General features: G+C 38.8%; 1 protein-coding gene across 6 annotated transcripts in view; it reads left to right on the top strand.

The window, feature by feature from the left end:
- The window catches only part of LOC139936505 (uncharacterized), an 87872-nt gene that overhangs the window by 43573 nt on the left and 25214 nt on the right, over positions 1-19085 (top strand). The window contains exon 14 of one of the 6 annotated variants that reach the window (XM_071931339.1): positions 1431-2000. The exons of the other annotated variants lie outside the window; for them this stretch is intronic. Coding sequence (XP_071787440.1) covers positions 1431-1750 — 320 coding nt within the window. The 3' untranslated portion in view covers positions 1751-2000. Of the gene's footprint in view, positions 1-1430; positions 2001-19085 lie in introns of those variants that run through there. 6 annotated transcript variants of the gene reach the window in all.

Consider the following 19085-nt stretch of genomic DNA (forward strand, 5'->3'; position numbering starts at 1 on the left):
ATTATGATTATGATTATGATTATGATTATGATTATGATTATGATGATGATGATGATGATGATGATGATGATGATGATGATGATGATGATGATGATGATGATGATGATGATGATGATGATGATGATGATGATGATGATGATGATGATGATGATGATGATGATGATGATGATGATGATGATGATGATGATGATGATGATGATGATGATGATGATGATGATGATGATGATGATGATGATGATGATGATGATTATGATGATGATTATGATTATGATGATGATTATGATTATGATTATGATTATGATTATGATTATGATTATGATTATGATTATGATTATGATTATGATTATGATTATGATTATGATGATGATGATGATGATGATGATGATTATGATGATTATGATGATGATGATGATGATGATGATGATTATTATGATTATTATGATTATTATGATTATTATGATTATTATGATTATTATGATTATTATGATTATTATGATTATTATGATTATTATGATTATTATGATTATTATGATTATTATGATTATTATGATTATTATGATTATTATGATTATTATGATTATTATGATTATTATGATTATTATGATTATTATGATTATTATTATGATTATTATTATGATGTTGTTTGTTTTTTAGCAAACAGTTTTTAGGAACAGCTCTGTGTTTTCTGCTATGAAAAATAAATACTCCATTGTGTGAGGTATTCACAGGGAAGACTTGGAGCGTGTTTTCTGCTATGAAAAATAAATACTCCATTGTGTGAAAAACATTTTTATCATGAGAACATATGTCCGAAGTTACGATTATGGCTACGACTGTGGCTGAGGGTGTCAGAAAGGGTATTCAATGCATGATGACACAGGGATCTAGCTGTAGCCGTAGCTGTATTAAAAAAAGACAGTTTCCTATTGTGATTATATAAACCAATAGTACCTGTACATTTTACACAAATAACATTTTCAAGTCGATTATTTGGTATTTTTTTTTTTTTTTAAAGGTAAAAAAATTGTTGCCGTTGACCGTGTATTTATAGAATAAGCCATTTGCATTTTAGATTTGAATATTGTCTGATACAAAGACATGTTTGATTACAAGTTATCACTTAAATTTGAATTCCTCAGACTATAGAGACAGTTGGTATGTCACATGATTAGGGGCAAGATTTTGCATAGTTACGTAAGAATTCTGAATGGATGTGTATGGCACAATGGTACCAGGGTTTGCTCATCTGGAGGTTGCTATGCAAAGGCTTGCCCCGAACCATTTGACAAAGCAACTATCTCTATAGTCTGAGGAATTCAAATGTAAGCGGTACATTGTGACTATGCAAGTCATTGTACAAGATATTATTCAAATGTAACTTGCAAATGGTTTATTCTAATTGATGTTTTGTTCCATGTATTGTGTGCAAGGTATTCACTGGGAAGACTTGGAGTGTGGTATCAGGAAGAAGTGCAGTCAGATGATGACTCCTGTGGACAGGTCTGGTAATCAAGTCTCATCAAATGACTTCAGGATTCTAGGTGAGATGCTGAAACTCAAGCCCAAGACTGACTTGAAGGAATGCAAAGACCTTGAAGGGGTTTTCGCATTGCTTCACTCAAGCAGGAGCGTACCTGTGGACCTAGAGGAAGTACTTCAGAAGCTCAGAGAGATACCAAGAATGGACGTGGTGAGAGTTTTGGTTGAGGAGATTGTTAAGAAGAAACCCACATGTAGGTGTGTTTCTTGAGAGGCTGTACTGGTAATCTGTGTGACTGGTTTTTTATGATGCAAGTCGTCACCGTTTTCACGAAGGGTCAATTTGTCCCCTGCAGCCAAAAATGTATGTTTGGAGAAAAATCACGGTTGAAGTTTTGCTAATTTTGAAATCACTGGTTCATAGACTTTTCGATGTGTAATCTTTGACATTTTTACATATCAGGAAAGAAGAGATCCTAAATCATACAAATCTGTTTCCAATTTTGTCCATAACGGTTTAATTAATGAGTAATTGTTATCAACAAAACTGTCTCTTCGTGAAAATTGTACAAAACGTGGTCTGTGTGCAGCGCGTCGTGTTCATGAAAACGCAAAAGCCGGATCTCCTACTTTTTCGCTGTGCAAGGGGAAATTACAGGGGTTAAAGGGGTTAGCAAAAATCAATTCTGTAAGGTTCCTTTAACACAATAAGCCAGTATTAGGTATGCTTTCAACCCACTTAAAATGGTTTTAATGTACATGTGGCACAATGTTTTTGCAATAACCTGATTTTTACCTGATGTGTGGCCTCTTTTTCTGAGCTGTACACTGATACAGAGCTCTAGATATGAGGGTTTGTTTGCAGGGTGGACATTTTTCAGAGCTCCACAATTCAGAACTTACGTGTTAGGAGCTATTAGTTTCACAGGACTAACATTCATAATGGCTGCATACATGTTTTGGTGTTGGGTTTTGGGCGTCAGGTTATCCTCATTATTACCTTAGTTTTTTTCTGAACATTTGCTTAGCTTTGTCTTTCAAAAGGCATGATTTGCATATCACTCTCTGGTTCCCATCAACTAAAATGTTATGTCATTATCGTTTTTCATTTTTTGAGTACTTTTAACATTCAAGTAATTCAGGAAGCATCAACTTGTTGAGTTAGATTTACTGAGTTCAAATTACAGACACTTTGTAATCATTATAAAGTATGATGATGAAGAAACCTTAAGAATCAAACTCTTTTTTTACAACCTGGTTTGTGGACAAAATAAGCACAACTTATATAAAAAAGTATGATATAACAACCTGTGAAAATTTAGGCTCAATCGGTCATCGGAGTCTGGAGAATATAATGGGAAAACTCACCCTTGTTTTCGCACGTTTCACCATGTCCTGACATGTGTTTTAAATAACTCCGTAATTCTCGACGGATATGAGGGCTAAGTAAGAAGCCATTAATATTTTTATTAATTATGTTTTTATTGTTGATATGGGTCTGGATGTATGCACTTTTACAGCTTTTGTATTTAAGTCCCAATTCAACTTTTATTTAAAAAAAAAAAAATGCTACTGTAAATCTGCAAAACTTGGTTATACACAGAAAATTATAAATGAAATATATTTTGGCATATATTTCAATGCAAAGTTTCTATATTTTGATTCAAATGTCCAATCAACTGGGAGGTGATGATGAAGTTGTTTCTTGTTGACAAACTCTGCCATGGAAACACTTGAATCGCAGAATGAAGAGAAAAGGTAATAAATGCCTATAATGTGAGGAATGACACTGGGGAATGACACTGCACTGAGCCAGTTTGCTGGTTTTTAAATTGGTACAGGACTTGAATGCTTACCGTTAATACCGGAATGTTTGTTACCCAATTTACACATTCATGTATAAATCTATAATTGATGAATGGGCTTGAATGGTTCCAAAAAAAACCAAGTATCTCAAGCTCTGGTGTTTTTGATTAGTAGCGTCTGGGTTTGAGTCCTAGTCGTGACACTTGGGTTTAATTCATTAAGTTCACTTATGAGACATTCTTTATCAGAATCACAACTCTAAGTTTACTTTTAAAGTATTTAGTACTCTAGAAATGTTGTTATTGTTGTTATTATTATTTAGTGTTTTTAAAACACATCAATACATTCCATCTTTTACTTGTTAATTAATTGGGGGGTTTTCTGAAATAGCTTTACATATTTACTGAAATTTAATTGAAGGTTTTTAAGACTGTGTTCATGTCCAAATTACTTGCTGAATGTTTTATGTTGCAAATTTATAGGAACAAAAACCTAGTTAAAAATTGTAAAATGTTAAAGTGCTTCAAAGCATTTAATGTTATGTTGACATGTCATGTCCACAACTATCTTATTGTATGACAGTAATAACTTTGTGGTGTTAAAGCCATTGTACACTTTCGGTAAACAGTTATGTCCAAGGCCCACACTTTGTGTATCACAACTTCTATATAAAAAAGTATGATATAACAACCTGTGAAAATTTAGGCTCAATCGGTCATCGGAGTCTGGAGAATATAATGGGAAAACTCACCCTTGTTTCCGCACGTTTCACCATGTCCTGACATGTGTTTTAAATAACTCCGTAATTCTCGATATCGAGAATTGATATTGTTTTAATGTTTTCCCAAAAAAGAAAGCATTTCATGGAATAATATTTCAAGAGAAGTCTTTCACCATTACCTTCTGTAGACCCTGTAAGTTATTTGTAAATCTGTGAACTTTTTTGTTTTGTTTCTGTACCGAAAGTGTCCAATGGCTTTAAGTTGGAATGTTTCGTACCTATTTAGTTTTGACAAGTTTCAGGCTTTGTACTTCAAAGGGAAAAGGAAATGTTGGTCTTTTTTATTCAACTGGTGCTGACAGATGTGTCGTCAGAGAATAATTTGTACTTATGTCAGTTTGATTGGCTATATATTGCGACTTAGCACCTTGTAAACCATTACATGGTGCTATGTTAAAGGAGTAGGCCCAAGGTCTCATACTTCAAACGTAGCCCCACAATGCCTTGCAGATAAAATCTAAAAAACTGAGTGACGGATATGAGGGCTAAGTAAGAAGCCATTAATATTTTTATTAATTATGTTTTTATTGTTGATATGGGTCTGGATGTATGCACTTTTACAGCTTTTGTATTTAAGTCCCAATTCAACTTTTATTTAAAAAAAAAAAAAAAAAAAAAAAAAAAAAAAGGATCTCCTGACATTGGTCTGAGTGATGCTACTGTAAATCTGCAAAACTTGGTTATACACAGAAAATTATAAATGAAATATATTTTGGCATATATTTCAATGCAAAGTTTCTATATTTTGATTCAAATGTCCAATCAACTGGGAGGTGATGATGAAGTTGTTTCTTGTTGACAAACTCTGCCATGGAAACACTTGAATCGCAGAATGAAGAGAAAAGGTAATAAATGCCTATAATGTGAGGAGAAAAAAAAGTATTTTAACAATTTTTACGGAGTACTGGTATGCTACTCTGAAATTTTGTTTTCAATGCATCATTGATTAAATGAAATGAAAGATTAAGACTTTGCAAATGATACATGTAATAATCTTTATTATAGTGCTTCTGATTCACAACATTGAAATGTAAAGAATCCAACAGTCACTGCTTCTATTAGATCATTGATGCAACCTTGGAAATAATTTATTGTAATAACAACTGACTGATGAATTGTGTAAAGAAAGGGAATAAAGCATCATGTCATATTTTTAACTATTTGTGTCCCTTTTCTTAGTTTTATCTCTTGTCCAAGTGTAATTCTTGTGAGGTATTTTGAGGGAATCGGTTTTACTGTCTAGCAAGTGGTATATAACCAGACTTTTTCAAAGGCATACTTTGAGGTGGGTGATATTTTTTGCATCATGTTTTTTTCTAGGGGGGGACACAGGGACGTCAATCCGTCTTGAAGTGTGGGGGGACATAACATTTACGGCGTGGGGTTCGGGGCCCGCTTTAGGGCCCCTGGATTTTGTTTGCCCGTAGATGCTCTCTGGTGCAATCTAGTGAATCTGAGGGGTGATGTTCCCCCCTCTCAGATATTGGAATTTGATGCCTGTTTCAAGCTATGATGCACCTATTCTTGCTATCATGGTTATTGTACCTAAAAAGCAACTAAATTATAGCTTCGTTATATCAGTATTGTTTCTGCATTCTAATGCTCAGACGGCGTTTCATCCCTATCATCACCAGACCCAAGACACAAGCTTTATGGGGGCAAATCTGTCAGAATGGAACAGAACATCTGTAAAATGTGAGCAGCAGTATAGAACCTTTTGGGTTGACAGCATCTTCAAGTGCGGACATATGAACCAAGTTTATGGGGAAAATCTGTCGAAGAGTGAGCTCACGAGTGCGAAACCTTTATGGCATGGGTCCGGGCCCGCTTAAGGGCCCGGAAGATTTTTGCATTCTAGATGCTCTGTGGTGCAATCTAATAGGCCAATAAGAGGCATACAGAACGGAACAGAACATCCGTAAAAATGTGAGCAGCAGTAGAACCTTTTGGGTTGACAGCATCTTCAAGTGCGGCTCTATGAACCAAGTTTTAGGGGAAAATACTGTCAAAGAGTAAACACGCGAGTGTAGAACCTTTACGGCATGGGTCCGGGCCCGCTGAAGGGCCCGGGAAAATTTTGAATTCTAGATGCTCTGTGGTGCAATCTTAGGCCAATAAGAGGCATACAGAACGGAACAGAACATCTGTGAAATGTGAGCAGCAGTATAAACTTTTGGGTTGACAGCATCTTCAAGTGCGGATTTATGATTCAAGTTTTAGGGGAAAATACTGTCAAAGAGTGAGCACACGAGTGTCGAACCTTTACGGCATGGGTCCGGGCCCGCTCAAGGGCCCGGGAAAATTTGCATTCTAGATGCTCTGTGGTGCAATCTTAGGCCAATAAGAGGCATACAGAACGGAACAGTACATCTGTAAAATGTGAGCAGCAGTATAAACTTTTGGGTTGACAGCATCTTCAAGTGCGGATTTATGATTCAAGTTTTAGGGGAAAATACTGTCAAAGAGTGAGCACGCGAGTGTAGAACCTTTACGGCATGGGTCCGGGCCCGCTCAAGGGCCTGGGAAAATTTTGCATTCTAGATGCTCTGTGGTGCAACCTTAGGCCAATAAGAGGCATACAGAACGGAACAGAACATCTGTAAAAATGTGAGCAGCAGTAGAACCTTTTGGGTTGACAGCATCTTCAAGTGCGGCTCTATGAACCAAGTTTTGGGGGTAAATACTGTCGAATAGTGAGCACGTGAGTGTAGAACCTTTACGGCATGGGTCCGGGCCCGCTCAAGGGCCCGGACAAAATTAGATGCTCTGTGGTGCAATCTTTAGAGCATGCGTGTGAGAAGCCTTTACGGCTCGGGGTGCGGGCCCGATTAAGGGCCCGGGAAAATTTTGCATTTTAGATGCTCTGTGATGCAATTTAGGGCCAATTTAGAGAGGGGATATTGTGTCATCCTTTGCCCACAGAATTAATGCCCATATAGGGACACAGGGTTTCGTCTTACACAGTGCAAAACTTGGGCTTCATGATAAAGGTGGTCAAAAAGGTGGGGGACATTTGATATTGTGTCCCCCACCCTCCAAAAGGTGGGGGGACATGTCCCCCTGTCCCCCCCCCCCCGATTGACGCCCATGGGGGGACACCTCCCTCTTGTTACCCCACTGTATCCAACCTGTCAAAATATCTCCCACTCCAAAAATTAACAGGCGTTATTTCACTGTTAAGTTGAATGTATTCTAACGATTCCGGGGTGGGGTATGGTTCTTATGAATTTAACCAAGCCGCCACTCTGGAATCTGAAGAAGCCACAGGGGAAGGATGAAACATAATATTGGGGGATTGTCCTTAAACTCTACTGATGGGGCACATTGAAATAAATCAACTGTTTCAAACAGAGGGTTGACATTAACCCCAAGGAACTACACAGTGTGTATTTTATTCAATCATGTTCAATCACAAAATGTACATAGCGCCCTCTCTTGATTCAACTTATTAACTCTGATCGGTACCAATTCTTGTTGGACATCAACCAAGGTTTTGGCAACCATGACCTCGTGATTTCTGACGAATTTTGGCTCAGGTTCAACAATGCCAAACTTTGAATTTCTATTTCTGTGTTTCAGCTTGCCGGGTAGCAATATCTCTTCTCCTGCTTTGATTGTAATAGTTCGGTCGGCTATCACTCGGGTGCACTTTTCAGCAGACGCCCGGTAAACGTGACATTTCACTTGCTGTCCTCCCATCTGCATTTCACCTTTCCGCAAATTCAGTGTACAGTCGTACGTTTCAAGGGAGTCGTAGCCCAGAATTCCCTCAGGCTCGATGTCAGCTAGGTATACGTCTTGACTTATTACTTTACTTTGTTCTTTACCTTGAAATTCTAGCTTGAGTCGTCCTTGTCCCAAACAAGGAGCGAGTTTTCAATTGGCCATGGCTACTTTTACGTTAGTCGAATCTAGTCTTGGTCTTGAACTTTCGGAAATCTTGTAATACATATCTGGGCGGATGATAATCAAGCTTGCCCCAGTATCCACTAGAAAGTTTACTTGAACGCCTTCAACTCGAACAGTTACTTCTATGCCTTGATTAATTACTGCACGCTTTACTGATGGGGGTTTGCTTTCTTTTGGTCTGTCTGTCCTTAGTTTCCCAGCCGACCGTTGGACCTCAAAATCGGCTGCTGTCCGTTTCCCTGCTGCATTGCTTGTTGGCCCATATTATTGTTGTATCTGTAAGAATTCTGTCTTGGGTGCGGACACTCACGTGCAAAATGCCCAAATTCATTGCAATTCCAACATACAGGGGGTCTTCCATTGTTTCTTTCATGGTGCCTCCAGTTCGGTCCATCTTGCCTGTACTGGTTCTTTGCTTGGTTGCGTTGACCATATGCCGGTGATGACGTCACTTTATCGGTCTGGGTAACCCCAGCACCCTCTTTATGCCCACTGGTCATGTTCTTTAAAGCCTTGGTTAGAGCGCCAAGTTCATCAGACAGTGAGAGAATCTTGCCTTGTATGTCTTTCATTTCTTTACTTTGCTCCGATTCTTTGTCTTGTTCTTGTACGATAACTCTTGCCATTTTCCGAGTTACCCCACGCTGGCGATCAGCCGCCTGGAAAGCCTCTAGTTCCACTGCTATGCGGACTGCATCAGCCAGAGTTTCTGGTTTAGATTGGAAAACACGCCATCTTATCTCACCATCGGTCAGAGCGTCAACAAAATGTTCTTGAGATAAAGCTTCTTGTAAAACGTAAGTAGCTGGATGGGTACGCAAGCCGTGTGAGTCGTCTAATTGCTTGAACCAACTCGGGCAATGTTTCTTCCCTCTTTCGTTGTCTTTTCTTCAACTGTACTCGAAATAATTATTTCTGGTTATTTGAGCCGAACCTGTTGTTCAAGGCGGTTACCAACGCTGTGTAGTCATGACGACTGTCATCGTCCAAGTCACCCAAAACGCACTGTGCTGATCCTCTTAAATTGGCTGCGAGATACATAGCCTTTACTTTGTCATCACTCCAGCCATTCATTTCAGAAAGCATTTCAAATTGAACAGCATAGTCGTTCCAACAACTGGATCCGTCGTAGCTTGTAGGTTTAATCTTGATCTTTGCACCACAACCTCCGTTTTTTTGATTTCTTGTTTTCATGTTTTCTTGGTTGGGCCTTGTTTCTTGATCGGGTCTTGTTTTCTTGATTGGGCCTTGCAACTGTGCTCTGTATTCTTTTACTTGTTCTCTTTCTTCATTGCGCATTCCAACTCTCTCTGAAGACTATCACATTCTGCCCTCATTTTGTCTAGAACTGCTTGTCCCTGTTTGATTACTTTCGTTTCTGGAGAATTATCACTTGAAGTTGACTCTGATAATCTTGAATCACCGCTCTCCTGTAATCTTTATTTCATCACTCGAACTTGCCGTGGAAATATTACTTTCATCTTCCCCTGAAACTTCACCTAAAAAGGATTCGTTCTGGATCTCTTGTTGTACTGGACTTTCCATCTTTATAAATTTCTCTTATCGTCACTTTTAAACTCTTTAATTCTCCTTTCTTGATTCGAAGTTCTTTAATTCACCAGTCTTGAGATCCCACACCGCTGCCACCAAAATGTAACGATTCCGGGGTGGGGTATGGTTCTTATGAATTTAACCAAGCCGCCACTCTGGAATCTGAAGAAGCCACAGGGGAAGGATGAAACATAATATTGGGGGATTGTCCTAAAACTCTACTGATGAGGCACATTGAAATAAATCAACTGTTTCAAACAGAGGGTTGACATTAACCGCAAGGAACCACACAGTGTGTATTTTATTCAATCATGTTCAATCACAAAATGTACATAGCGCCCTCTCTTGATTTAAACGGTATTAACTTAAGGTATTCTGCAATCAATCAGTCCGCTGGTTCATTCGCACGCAGAGCAGTATATGGTGGCCCTGAAGGGACACAGCCAGTCGTGAATATTTTCGCGACGTCGTATATTTATTCACGACAAGTCGCGAATATTTTCGCGACGTCGTGAATATTTTCACGACTAGTCGCGAATATTTTCACGACTAGTTGCGAATATTTTTTACGACGTCGTGAATAATTCTGCGACTAGTCGTGAATAAATTCGCGACTAGTCGTAAATAATTTTTTTATTTTGGGTTGTTTGTAAAATTTACCTATTGTTGATCCGACTACGCCGGGGTTAAAAATAGATGTTTTCATTTCTTAAAAAAGATAGTTGTTTTCATGAGTGGGTGAGACGTCGCACTTTTAAAAGTAAGTTTTTCTAGCGTTTGTGTTTTTCAAAACGGGTCGTAAAATTTATGGTGTCAAGGTCATCGAAAATTACATATTATTTTGGACAGGAAGGTCGTATGGTCATGACTTTTATTTTATTTAAAATGTTGAGATTTGCTTGTTGGGATTATTATGATATAAACTCAAAAATAAAATGTACTCGATATTCATCATTAAGAAGGAGCGGGTGACATATAACGTTATGTTTTATCTGAAGAGTGAAAGTGCCAACGTTTATTGCCTAGCATAGGATAGCCTACTCCTACTAAAGTACTAGTAAAACTATAACGTTAGGCCTAGGCCTACCGTAAGGGCCATACGTCAACGTTAGTTTTGTTTAAATAACCCACCATCGATTTGCAAGAGTCGGAATTCTCCTCCGGATCCATCATCGTACGGGACAGCTTTCAGCTTAGTCTTACTAAGCCGTCAACGTGAATACAGTAATTACACACTCAAGCTACTGAAAAAATATTAGCGACTAGTCGCAGAAATATTCACGACGTCATGAAAATGTTCGCGACTAGTCGTGAAAAAATTCGCGACTTGTCGTGAAAAAATTCGCGACTAGTCGTGAAAAAATTCGCGACTTGTCGTGAATAAATTCACGACGTTGCAAAAATATTCGCGACTTGTCGTGAATAAATTCACGACGTCGCAAAAATATTCACGACGTCGCAAAAATATTCACGACTGGCTGTGTCCCGTCAGGGCCACCATAATAATCGGTGTGGTCTCTGGTAATAAACCATTCCCTGACAGTTTGATGTTGAGTAGTGGTTTGCCAAATAGTCAAAGCAATTGTTAGAACAGATCTTATGTTTGTTGTTTAAATGCGTTTACACGGAAGAAAGAGTGGGGGGGGGGGGGGGGTTGAAGGAGAAAAGGGAGGCTGGAAGGGGTTGGTTAAAGAGAACTTTTATTCGGTGATGTTTGTTAAGGTAAAACTGAAATCATACATGTAGCCCTGTGTAAACATGCGGCCTCGTAATCCGCCCGGGCGAATTAGTAATCCGCCCGGGCGAAATAGTAATCCGCCCGGGCGAAATAGTAAACCGCCCGGGCGAATTAGTAATCCGCCGGGGCGAAATAGTAAACCGCCCGGGCGAAATAGTGGAGCCCGATTTTTTTTTTCGGTATGTCCTATATACGCTTCCGTACTTCCGTATATTACGCTTCCGTAGTAAACCGTGGAGAAACCTGCTCCAAAAGGGCGCCCTCTATTGTTAGCAAAGGGGATTCCCCACTAAACAATGCGTGTATTGCGACATCGAGCCTCGAAGAATGACGTACTATTAATATTTCTGCCTGTACGATAAATTTAACTCGTCGTTATTGACGCTTTTAGAAAATCCTCCATGGTAAGTCGATTTTATTTTACTTTTTTACGCTACAAATTGTGTTGTCATACCATTTGTCATTGCTTATTTTATGTCATCGGTGTTTGTGCTTCTGTTGAGATGTCGAAATCAACATAGAACGTTTTTTTATTGGGATAAAAAGGGATTATTTATAAAGAGTGTGGGACGGGTTTTGAAAATGAAAGAAAGTGTGTTGTGGTAATAAATGACGGCCGTGTCAGTAGCACACACACAGTGTATTGTCGGCTTGTCGCTGAGTGAGGTGAGAGTCACTCAAACACTCGGCCCATCAACAAGCAGTCATTAGACATTGAGGATCAAGTTCGTGTTTCTAGAATTTGTGTCATGATTTTCAAAAGTGGTAAAAATGGAGCGAATCTGCTGACTAGCTGTCGAAATTGTACGTTTTTAACCATTTCGCCCTGCTCACATTGCGTCTGCTTCGTAACCCTCCGGCTACGCCGTCGGCAGGAGGGTTACGTTGTCGCAACTAGCAACAGGGGGGCGAGCTATTTTATATATAATTATGGATGTTGGACACTTCATGCCACTTCGTACCCAGGGGTCGATTTCACGAAGCGCTACGAGGCGCCGTACCTCAAGTTACGATGTATACGCGTCGTTAACCTTACGACGTGCTCCCCCATCGATTTCACGAAACTTACGATGCAATCTAGACGTCGCAAATTCCTTGACAACGAGCTAAGGTACATCGTAACTTACGATCACCCAAAGGGTCGTCTAAACTCACATTGCTCTAGTCTCAAATGGCGTTAATGCTGCTTCTAGACAGAGAAGCCGGGCGGGCATTACGCCGAGAAAGGTTATTTCGTGACCGAAGATGCCCACTTGATACATTATTAACGGACGATGAAATTTACAGGCGCTATCGCTTTACACGAAATGGAATTGTTGGTTTATTGGAAAGGGTTGAATTAGAACACGACACAAAAGGTAAATTTAAATTAATAAGCACCGATGAAATGTTTAATTTGTTACTTATTACATGAACAATTTTAATTTATTTCTGTAAACTTACACAAGTACATGTACTCGACAAAACGCCAGTGATTAAAATCCCTTCAGCAGTAAAAGCAAACTGTCTAGCGCCACCATTCGTTTGCTCAAAAAACATGAAAAAACATAAACGAACATGGCGGCGTTCACGCAGTGTCTTGTACATTTTGCGCGTCTGCGCCATTTCTTTCTCCTCTCTTCGTCTCTTGTTAAACGGCTGTTTCGTTATTACACCGCGTATTTGACATAAAACAGTCTTGGCAGGTAATCTGATATAACTAGGCAAGGATTTTTTTGCTTAAGCAAAACTTTGTATCTCAACATGCCCAAAAATAACAAACCTGTGAAAATTTAAACTAAATTGGCCGTCGAAGTTGTGGGATAATAATGGATGAAAAAACACCCTTGTCACACCATAAAGACTCCAAAGTTGTGTGCTTTCAGAGGTCAGACAACCCGTCCGTCACACAACTCGACCATTCGGACTTTGAGACAACTGGACGGATGGCCAAGACAAGTCTCTGGGTTGAACGGTCGACCTCCGACCATCTGGCATGTTTACATGAAATTCCCTGTAAATTACAACCCTTACCCTCATAACCCTAATCCGAACCCCCCCTACTGAGGCCCCCCCCCCCCCCCCCCGCCACTGCTACGTCGAGTTGTCTGACAGTTGAAAAAACGTCTGTTGAGTTGTCCGAACGGTCAAGCTGTGTCAACCGTCGAGATGTCCGAGCGGTCGAGTTATCCGACAGTCGAGTTGTTTGAACTTGATTTCGGGACTTCAAAATCTAATTCTGAGGTCTCAAAATCAAATTCAAATATTTTAGTAGAAAAAATTACTTCTTTCTCGGAAACTATGTTACTTTAGAGGGAGCCGTTTCTCACAATGTTTTATTAATCGACAGCTCCCCATTGCTTGTTACCAAGTAAGTTTTATGCTTATAACAATTTGAGTAATTACCAATAGTGTCCAGTGCCTTTAAAATTCATAATGGGTTTATAAAATAAATTATGATTTATAAATGTTGATTGGCGTATTTTTGATGTTCATGGTTCACAATATTTTTAAAGCACAAAACATCACTTTACAGTAGATTCAATACTGTGGTTCTATGTAATCCTTTTTTACATAGTTGTGATAGTCCAAAAATGCAATGTGTCAAAAACAATTTGCCTGTGATATTTTTTTTCACAGGACTCTGGAAAGTACCGAGTATACAGTGCTAACATACATCAGTGTATGGTTAATAAAAAATTGTTTAATATTTTTTATCCCCAATGCAAATTTAACTTCCCTTATAATTTAGGATTACACCGGGCACCAAGTAACTTACATGTAGGTCCACTTAACTGGTAAAAGGCCTACTGGTATGTATTGTACACCAGGGCTGTATGCTTTGTTTTTGAAAGGGCAAGGGCACCAAGGCATTTTCTTCGATGGTAAAGGGCACCCTATGATGGAATAGCAAATTTGTACTGCAGAGCATTTCAAGGGCGCCAAGGCAATGACCAGGGGACACGGTATCACTATCAGGCCTGGTACACCATTAAACAAAATGTTGACAACATTTTCTATGTCATACTCTTAGTCTAAGTTCTTACAAGTTACATCTATTCTAATTCAATTCTTCCTAAATATTATGGTATTAAAACATTGGCATTAATTTTCTTTTTGATGGTGAGGCACAGGCAAATCACAGACTAATGATTTAGTTTTAAGAAGGATGAATACAAAGTTTAATTATAAAGCGACATCTATGTTCCTACATGTATACGCTATGAACAAAATTTGATTTAAGAATTTAAGTAAACATTGCAAACATCAAGTGTAAAGCTGGGGATGTAAAGAAAAAAAAGTAGATGAACACATTACAATCTAGCAAGCCATTTGAGCAATGCCAAACCAGTAAAGTTTCATCAGATTGACCAGAGGTTGGTTTTACCGTAGACATCCAGTCTACAAGCGGCAGTCTCCAATGCACTGCCATCCTCCTATCCTAAGAGTAGCCACATTAACGGTCGTCATATACTTCATCATCTTCTTTGGCACTCACCCACACTGTATCAGAGACTGACATGACTATTCGAATGAGCAAACATGGCTGATATTCTTCATAGAACTGAACATCATAACATTGATGTTTGCAACAACTGAATCAACTCTTATATTCCCTGATAAATCATTGGCAAAGGACCAAAAAACCTTTAGCCTAAGACAAGAAATTGTTACTTTTGTGGCTAGTACTTAGGCTACCTAGGAGATAAGAAAGGTGGGTAAACCAGCCGGCGGTGCGTGGAGAACCTGCCCATTGGACTCACAATTTTCGCCCAGCACTATGAGTAAAACACACTGTGCCGTCCAGCACAGATTCCTAAATATTGTCCAGCGTGCATTGATCTGAGACACATACTTCATTCAAGTAAAAGAGTATCAAATTATAAAAGAGAAAGAAAAAAGTCAAAATGCCATTCAACTTATATTGCATTCATGACCCCGTTACATGAACAGTTTGGAAACCTGGCCCCGCTTTTCAGCAATAATAGCTCCATAATTAGAGTGATAATTTTTTTAATCCCTTCAATCCTGGTGGACTTCACCCCCAAAAAATTGGTTAAATGCCCTTCACTAAAATTGTTCCAGCTACATGTATGTACATACATCCCTGGGGTAAACCAAAGTCAATGGACAGATTTGTTGATGTCAAACAACTTGGGTGTAGTCTAGCCTACTATTTTGAAGGTGGTTTTTGTTAATTATTTTTATCTGTTTTCTACTTTTTACTCATCATTCATGGTTTTTCATCCCAAACAGGTCATTTTCAGATGAAGTAGTAATACTGAGGAAACGATTTCCACATCTCAGCCTCTGCTCTGCTTTGTATTCGCTCTTTGTGAGGGATGGGCATCAGCCATCATGAGTGATGTATTAATTCAACTGTGCCTGAAAAGTGCAATGGTGGTAAGAACCATTCATGTTACATTGTTAAAGGCAGTGGACATTATTGGTAATTACTCAAAATAATTATTAGCATAAAATGTTCTTTGGAAACGAGTGAAGGGGAGAGGTTGATGTAATAAAACATTGTGAGAAACGGCTCCCTTTGAAGTGACATAGTTTTCGAGAAAGATGTAATTTTCTTAAAATTTGATTGTGAGACCTCAGGTTTAGAATTTGAGGTCTCAAAATCAAGCATCTGAAAGCACACAACTTCGGGTGACAAGGCGTTTTTTCTTTCATTATTATCTCGCAACTTTGCCGACCAATAGAGCTCAAATTTTCACAGGTTTGTTATTTTATGCATATGTTGAGATACACCGAGTGAGAAGACTGGTCTTTGACAACTACCAATAGTGTCCATGGTCTTCAAAGGGTTTTGTTGTTATTGCAGATCAAGTTTTGGCCATGACCTCAATCCCTACTCACTGTGGATTTACCTGTATAAGTTTCAGCTTCATTAGTCATAAACTTGTTGAGAAAAAAAGAGGAAAAAATACTGAGTGCAATGTTTTCAGGAGGGTCATGTTAATACATTGGGGAGTGTCTGTGTTGGCTTTTTTTTGTGGGGAGTGTTTGTGTTAGATTGGGGGTTTTGTTATAAAAATTAAAAAAATCAAGGTTCCATTTGTTTGTTACAGCTCATCGCAACTACTTGTATACCAGTGCTTCTAGGTGCCCCAATAACCAGCCTGACAACCAGCCTGCCCGAAGTCCAACAGCCATCTAACCCGTTGGACATTGCTACATGTGGAAAAAACTCATATTGGGACATTGAAAATACACAATGTAAACCATGTGTGACTTGTCCAATGGGTATGGGATCTACTGCCGTAAGTATGCAAAGACTATCATAGACCGTCTTGTACTGTGTGTATTGGTATTTTTACTCCCTACAAGTTAGAGTTAGTATTTTAGCTGTAGGGCTGCCGTGAAAGTCTAACTATGAGTGAACTGAGAAAAAAGCCACATTTATTGGATGCATGCAGGACACAGCTAAGGGATATAGTGGTCTCTTTTGCCACAGATATGATCATGAGGCCTATTTCACAAAGAGCCAAGATTTATTTTGCAAACTGCAAAACAAGCGTAGTTGCTAAAGTGTGACGTCAAAATACAAATCACTATGGTGATACTGACAACTTGTCTTATGATAAATTGTATTGCTTTGAGAAATCAACCCCTGGGGCCGATTTCACTAACGCTTTGCGATCATCGCATACGCCGAAATTGATCGCTAAATCCAAAATCGATCGCAACTTAGCGATGGATTTTGGATAACGATTTCACTAAAAATTTGCGATGAGAACACTCATCGCAAAGTTTTAGTTAGCGATGACACACTTGCTATGACTCGTTAGTGGTCGCAAAGTAAAAGTTCATCGCAAACTTATGATACATTGCGCCATTCTGTGCTTAGTTATAGCGGTGTACGTCTTGACGTATAATTTGTCCGTGATTTCAAGAGTAAAATGGCGCTACATTTAGTCTTGCGGTCTTTTCTGGTAGACTCAGATTGCCGATGACAACTATCAGCGACGCAACTGCAGCAAAGAGAGCTTAAAATCGGTAAAAAGGAGATACTTTCTGTGTTCGATTATTTTAACCATCATTTTGACTAAAATAAGTAATGGGTGGGCCTAGGCAAATTGACATTGCAGCCAATAATTGTCTTTTCCGATTTAATATCACTGCATGTAGGGGCTTATAGCCTACCAGATTTCGTTGGCAACACTTTTGACAATATGCCTATTTCAGGCGTTCAAAAATGAGTTATGTTGTTTCCCTTTTGACGTTCGTACAATGGCGGAAGGCAGTGAAGCTTAGTATTATGAGACAGATATTTACAGAATATGTCAGAATTTTCATCAATCACAGCGTTACAACAGATTTACGAAAATTGTTTCTTCAAATCTAGAATTAAAATAGAGGCCATAGGCCTACAAACGAAACACGTTAAATTGTATTTAATGTAGCCTAAACTCTTTGTAAATGAATGCCTATGGAATTAACACATCGTCCACAATAGTTTTTAGTTCGTATGCACAAACACAACAACGATTTACATAAACTGCACTTAAAGGAACACGTTTGACGAGTTGGTCAAAACAAAAGTGTTTGTAACCGTTTTTTATAAAATGCATATGGTTGGAAAGATGTTTGAAAAGTAGAATACAATGATCCACACAAGTTTGCCTCGAAATTGCGTGGTTTTCCTTCTACTGGTTCGGCCATTTATGGGAGTCAAAATTTTGACCCCCATAAATGGCCGACGTGTTAGTCATTGAGGTAAAAGGAAAACCACGCAATTTCGAGGCATGTTTGTGTGGATCATTGTATTCTACTTTTACAACATCTTTCTACCCATATGTATTTTATAAAAAACGGTTACAAACGCTTTTCAAAGACCAACTCGACCGATCCAAGGCAACGTGTTCCTTTAATTATATGCCATTTCATTTCGAGCGACGACCGACGATTTTGTTGCGGGTTATGTCAAAGGTCACTACTTTTAGCCACGTACAAAAACTTTATTTTCCTTTTTACGTCATCGCAATTGCGATGGCTTTAGTGAAATGCAAAATTAGCGACATCGAAATTGCGATGGATTTGAGGTTTGCGATCCCATCGCAAGTGTGTTAGCGATGATCGCAAACATAGACGTTAGTGAAATCGGCCCCAGATGTATAAAGTGTACTATAAACAAGACCCTGTCATGGACATGCTCAAATTGAGATCTCAACAAAGAGGTCTTTGTTTGTCCACCAGTCCTCTTGCTCCCTTTTTGTTGTTCCAAGAACTCGCTATTCAACTTTCCGAGAGAGATCGTTCTACATTATAAAAGCTTCCTGTACAAAATTAGAAATCCTAAATAAGGCATCCAAATTTATAGGAATGCTACATGTTTTTTTTGTTTTTTTTTACCCAACAGTGGAAGTGTAGAGATGGAGTAGATGGAGAACAGGGGATAATGCTACATGTTTTTTTATTGTTTTTATCCAACAGAGGGAGTGTGGAGATGGACGTGGAGAAAAGGGGATATGTGAGTACTGCATTGATGGAGAAACTTACCAAGACGAGATCAGTACCAACGGTCAATGCAAAACATGCAAAAATATGTGTGATACCAACGCAAGTGTGTTGACCAATTGCACGATATATGCAAACACCGAGTGTGCATGTAATGAGGGGTAAGTTTTTGTGTACTCAAGAAATCTTTAAAAATATGTTTTTGGCCGTTTTGGAAAAGTTACACAAAAAATAATAGAAAATAGAATTAGCTGTTGCAAACAACTTTCCAACCAAATGGACCAAGGGTATGAATTCAAAAAAATAGTTATAGGCCTGACGTTTCGACCCTAGCAGAGTCTTTCTCGAAGGCTAAAATGATTTTAGCCTTCG

The sequence above is a fragment of the Asterias amurensis genome, chromosome 4 (genome assembly GCF_032118995.1).
Source record: "Asterias amurensis chromosome 4, ASM3211899v1".
In the NCBI taxonomy this organism is placed as follows: domain Eukaryota; kingdom Metazoa; phylum Echinodermata; class Asteroidea; order Forcipulatida; family Asteriidae; genus Asterias; species Asterias amurensis.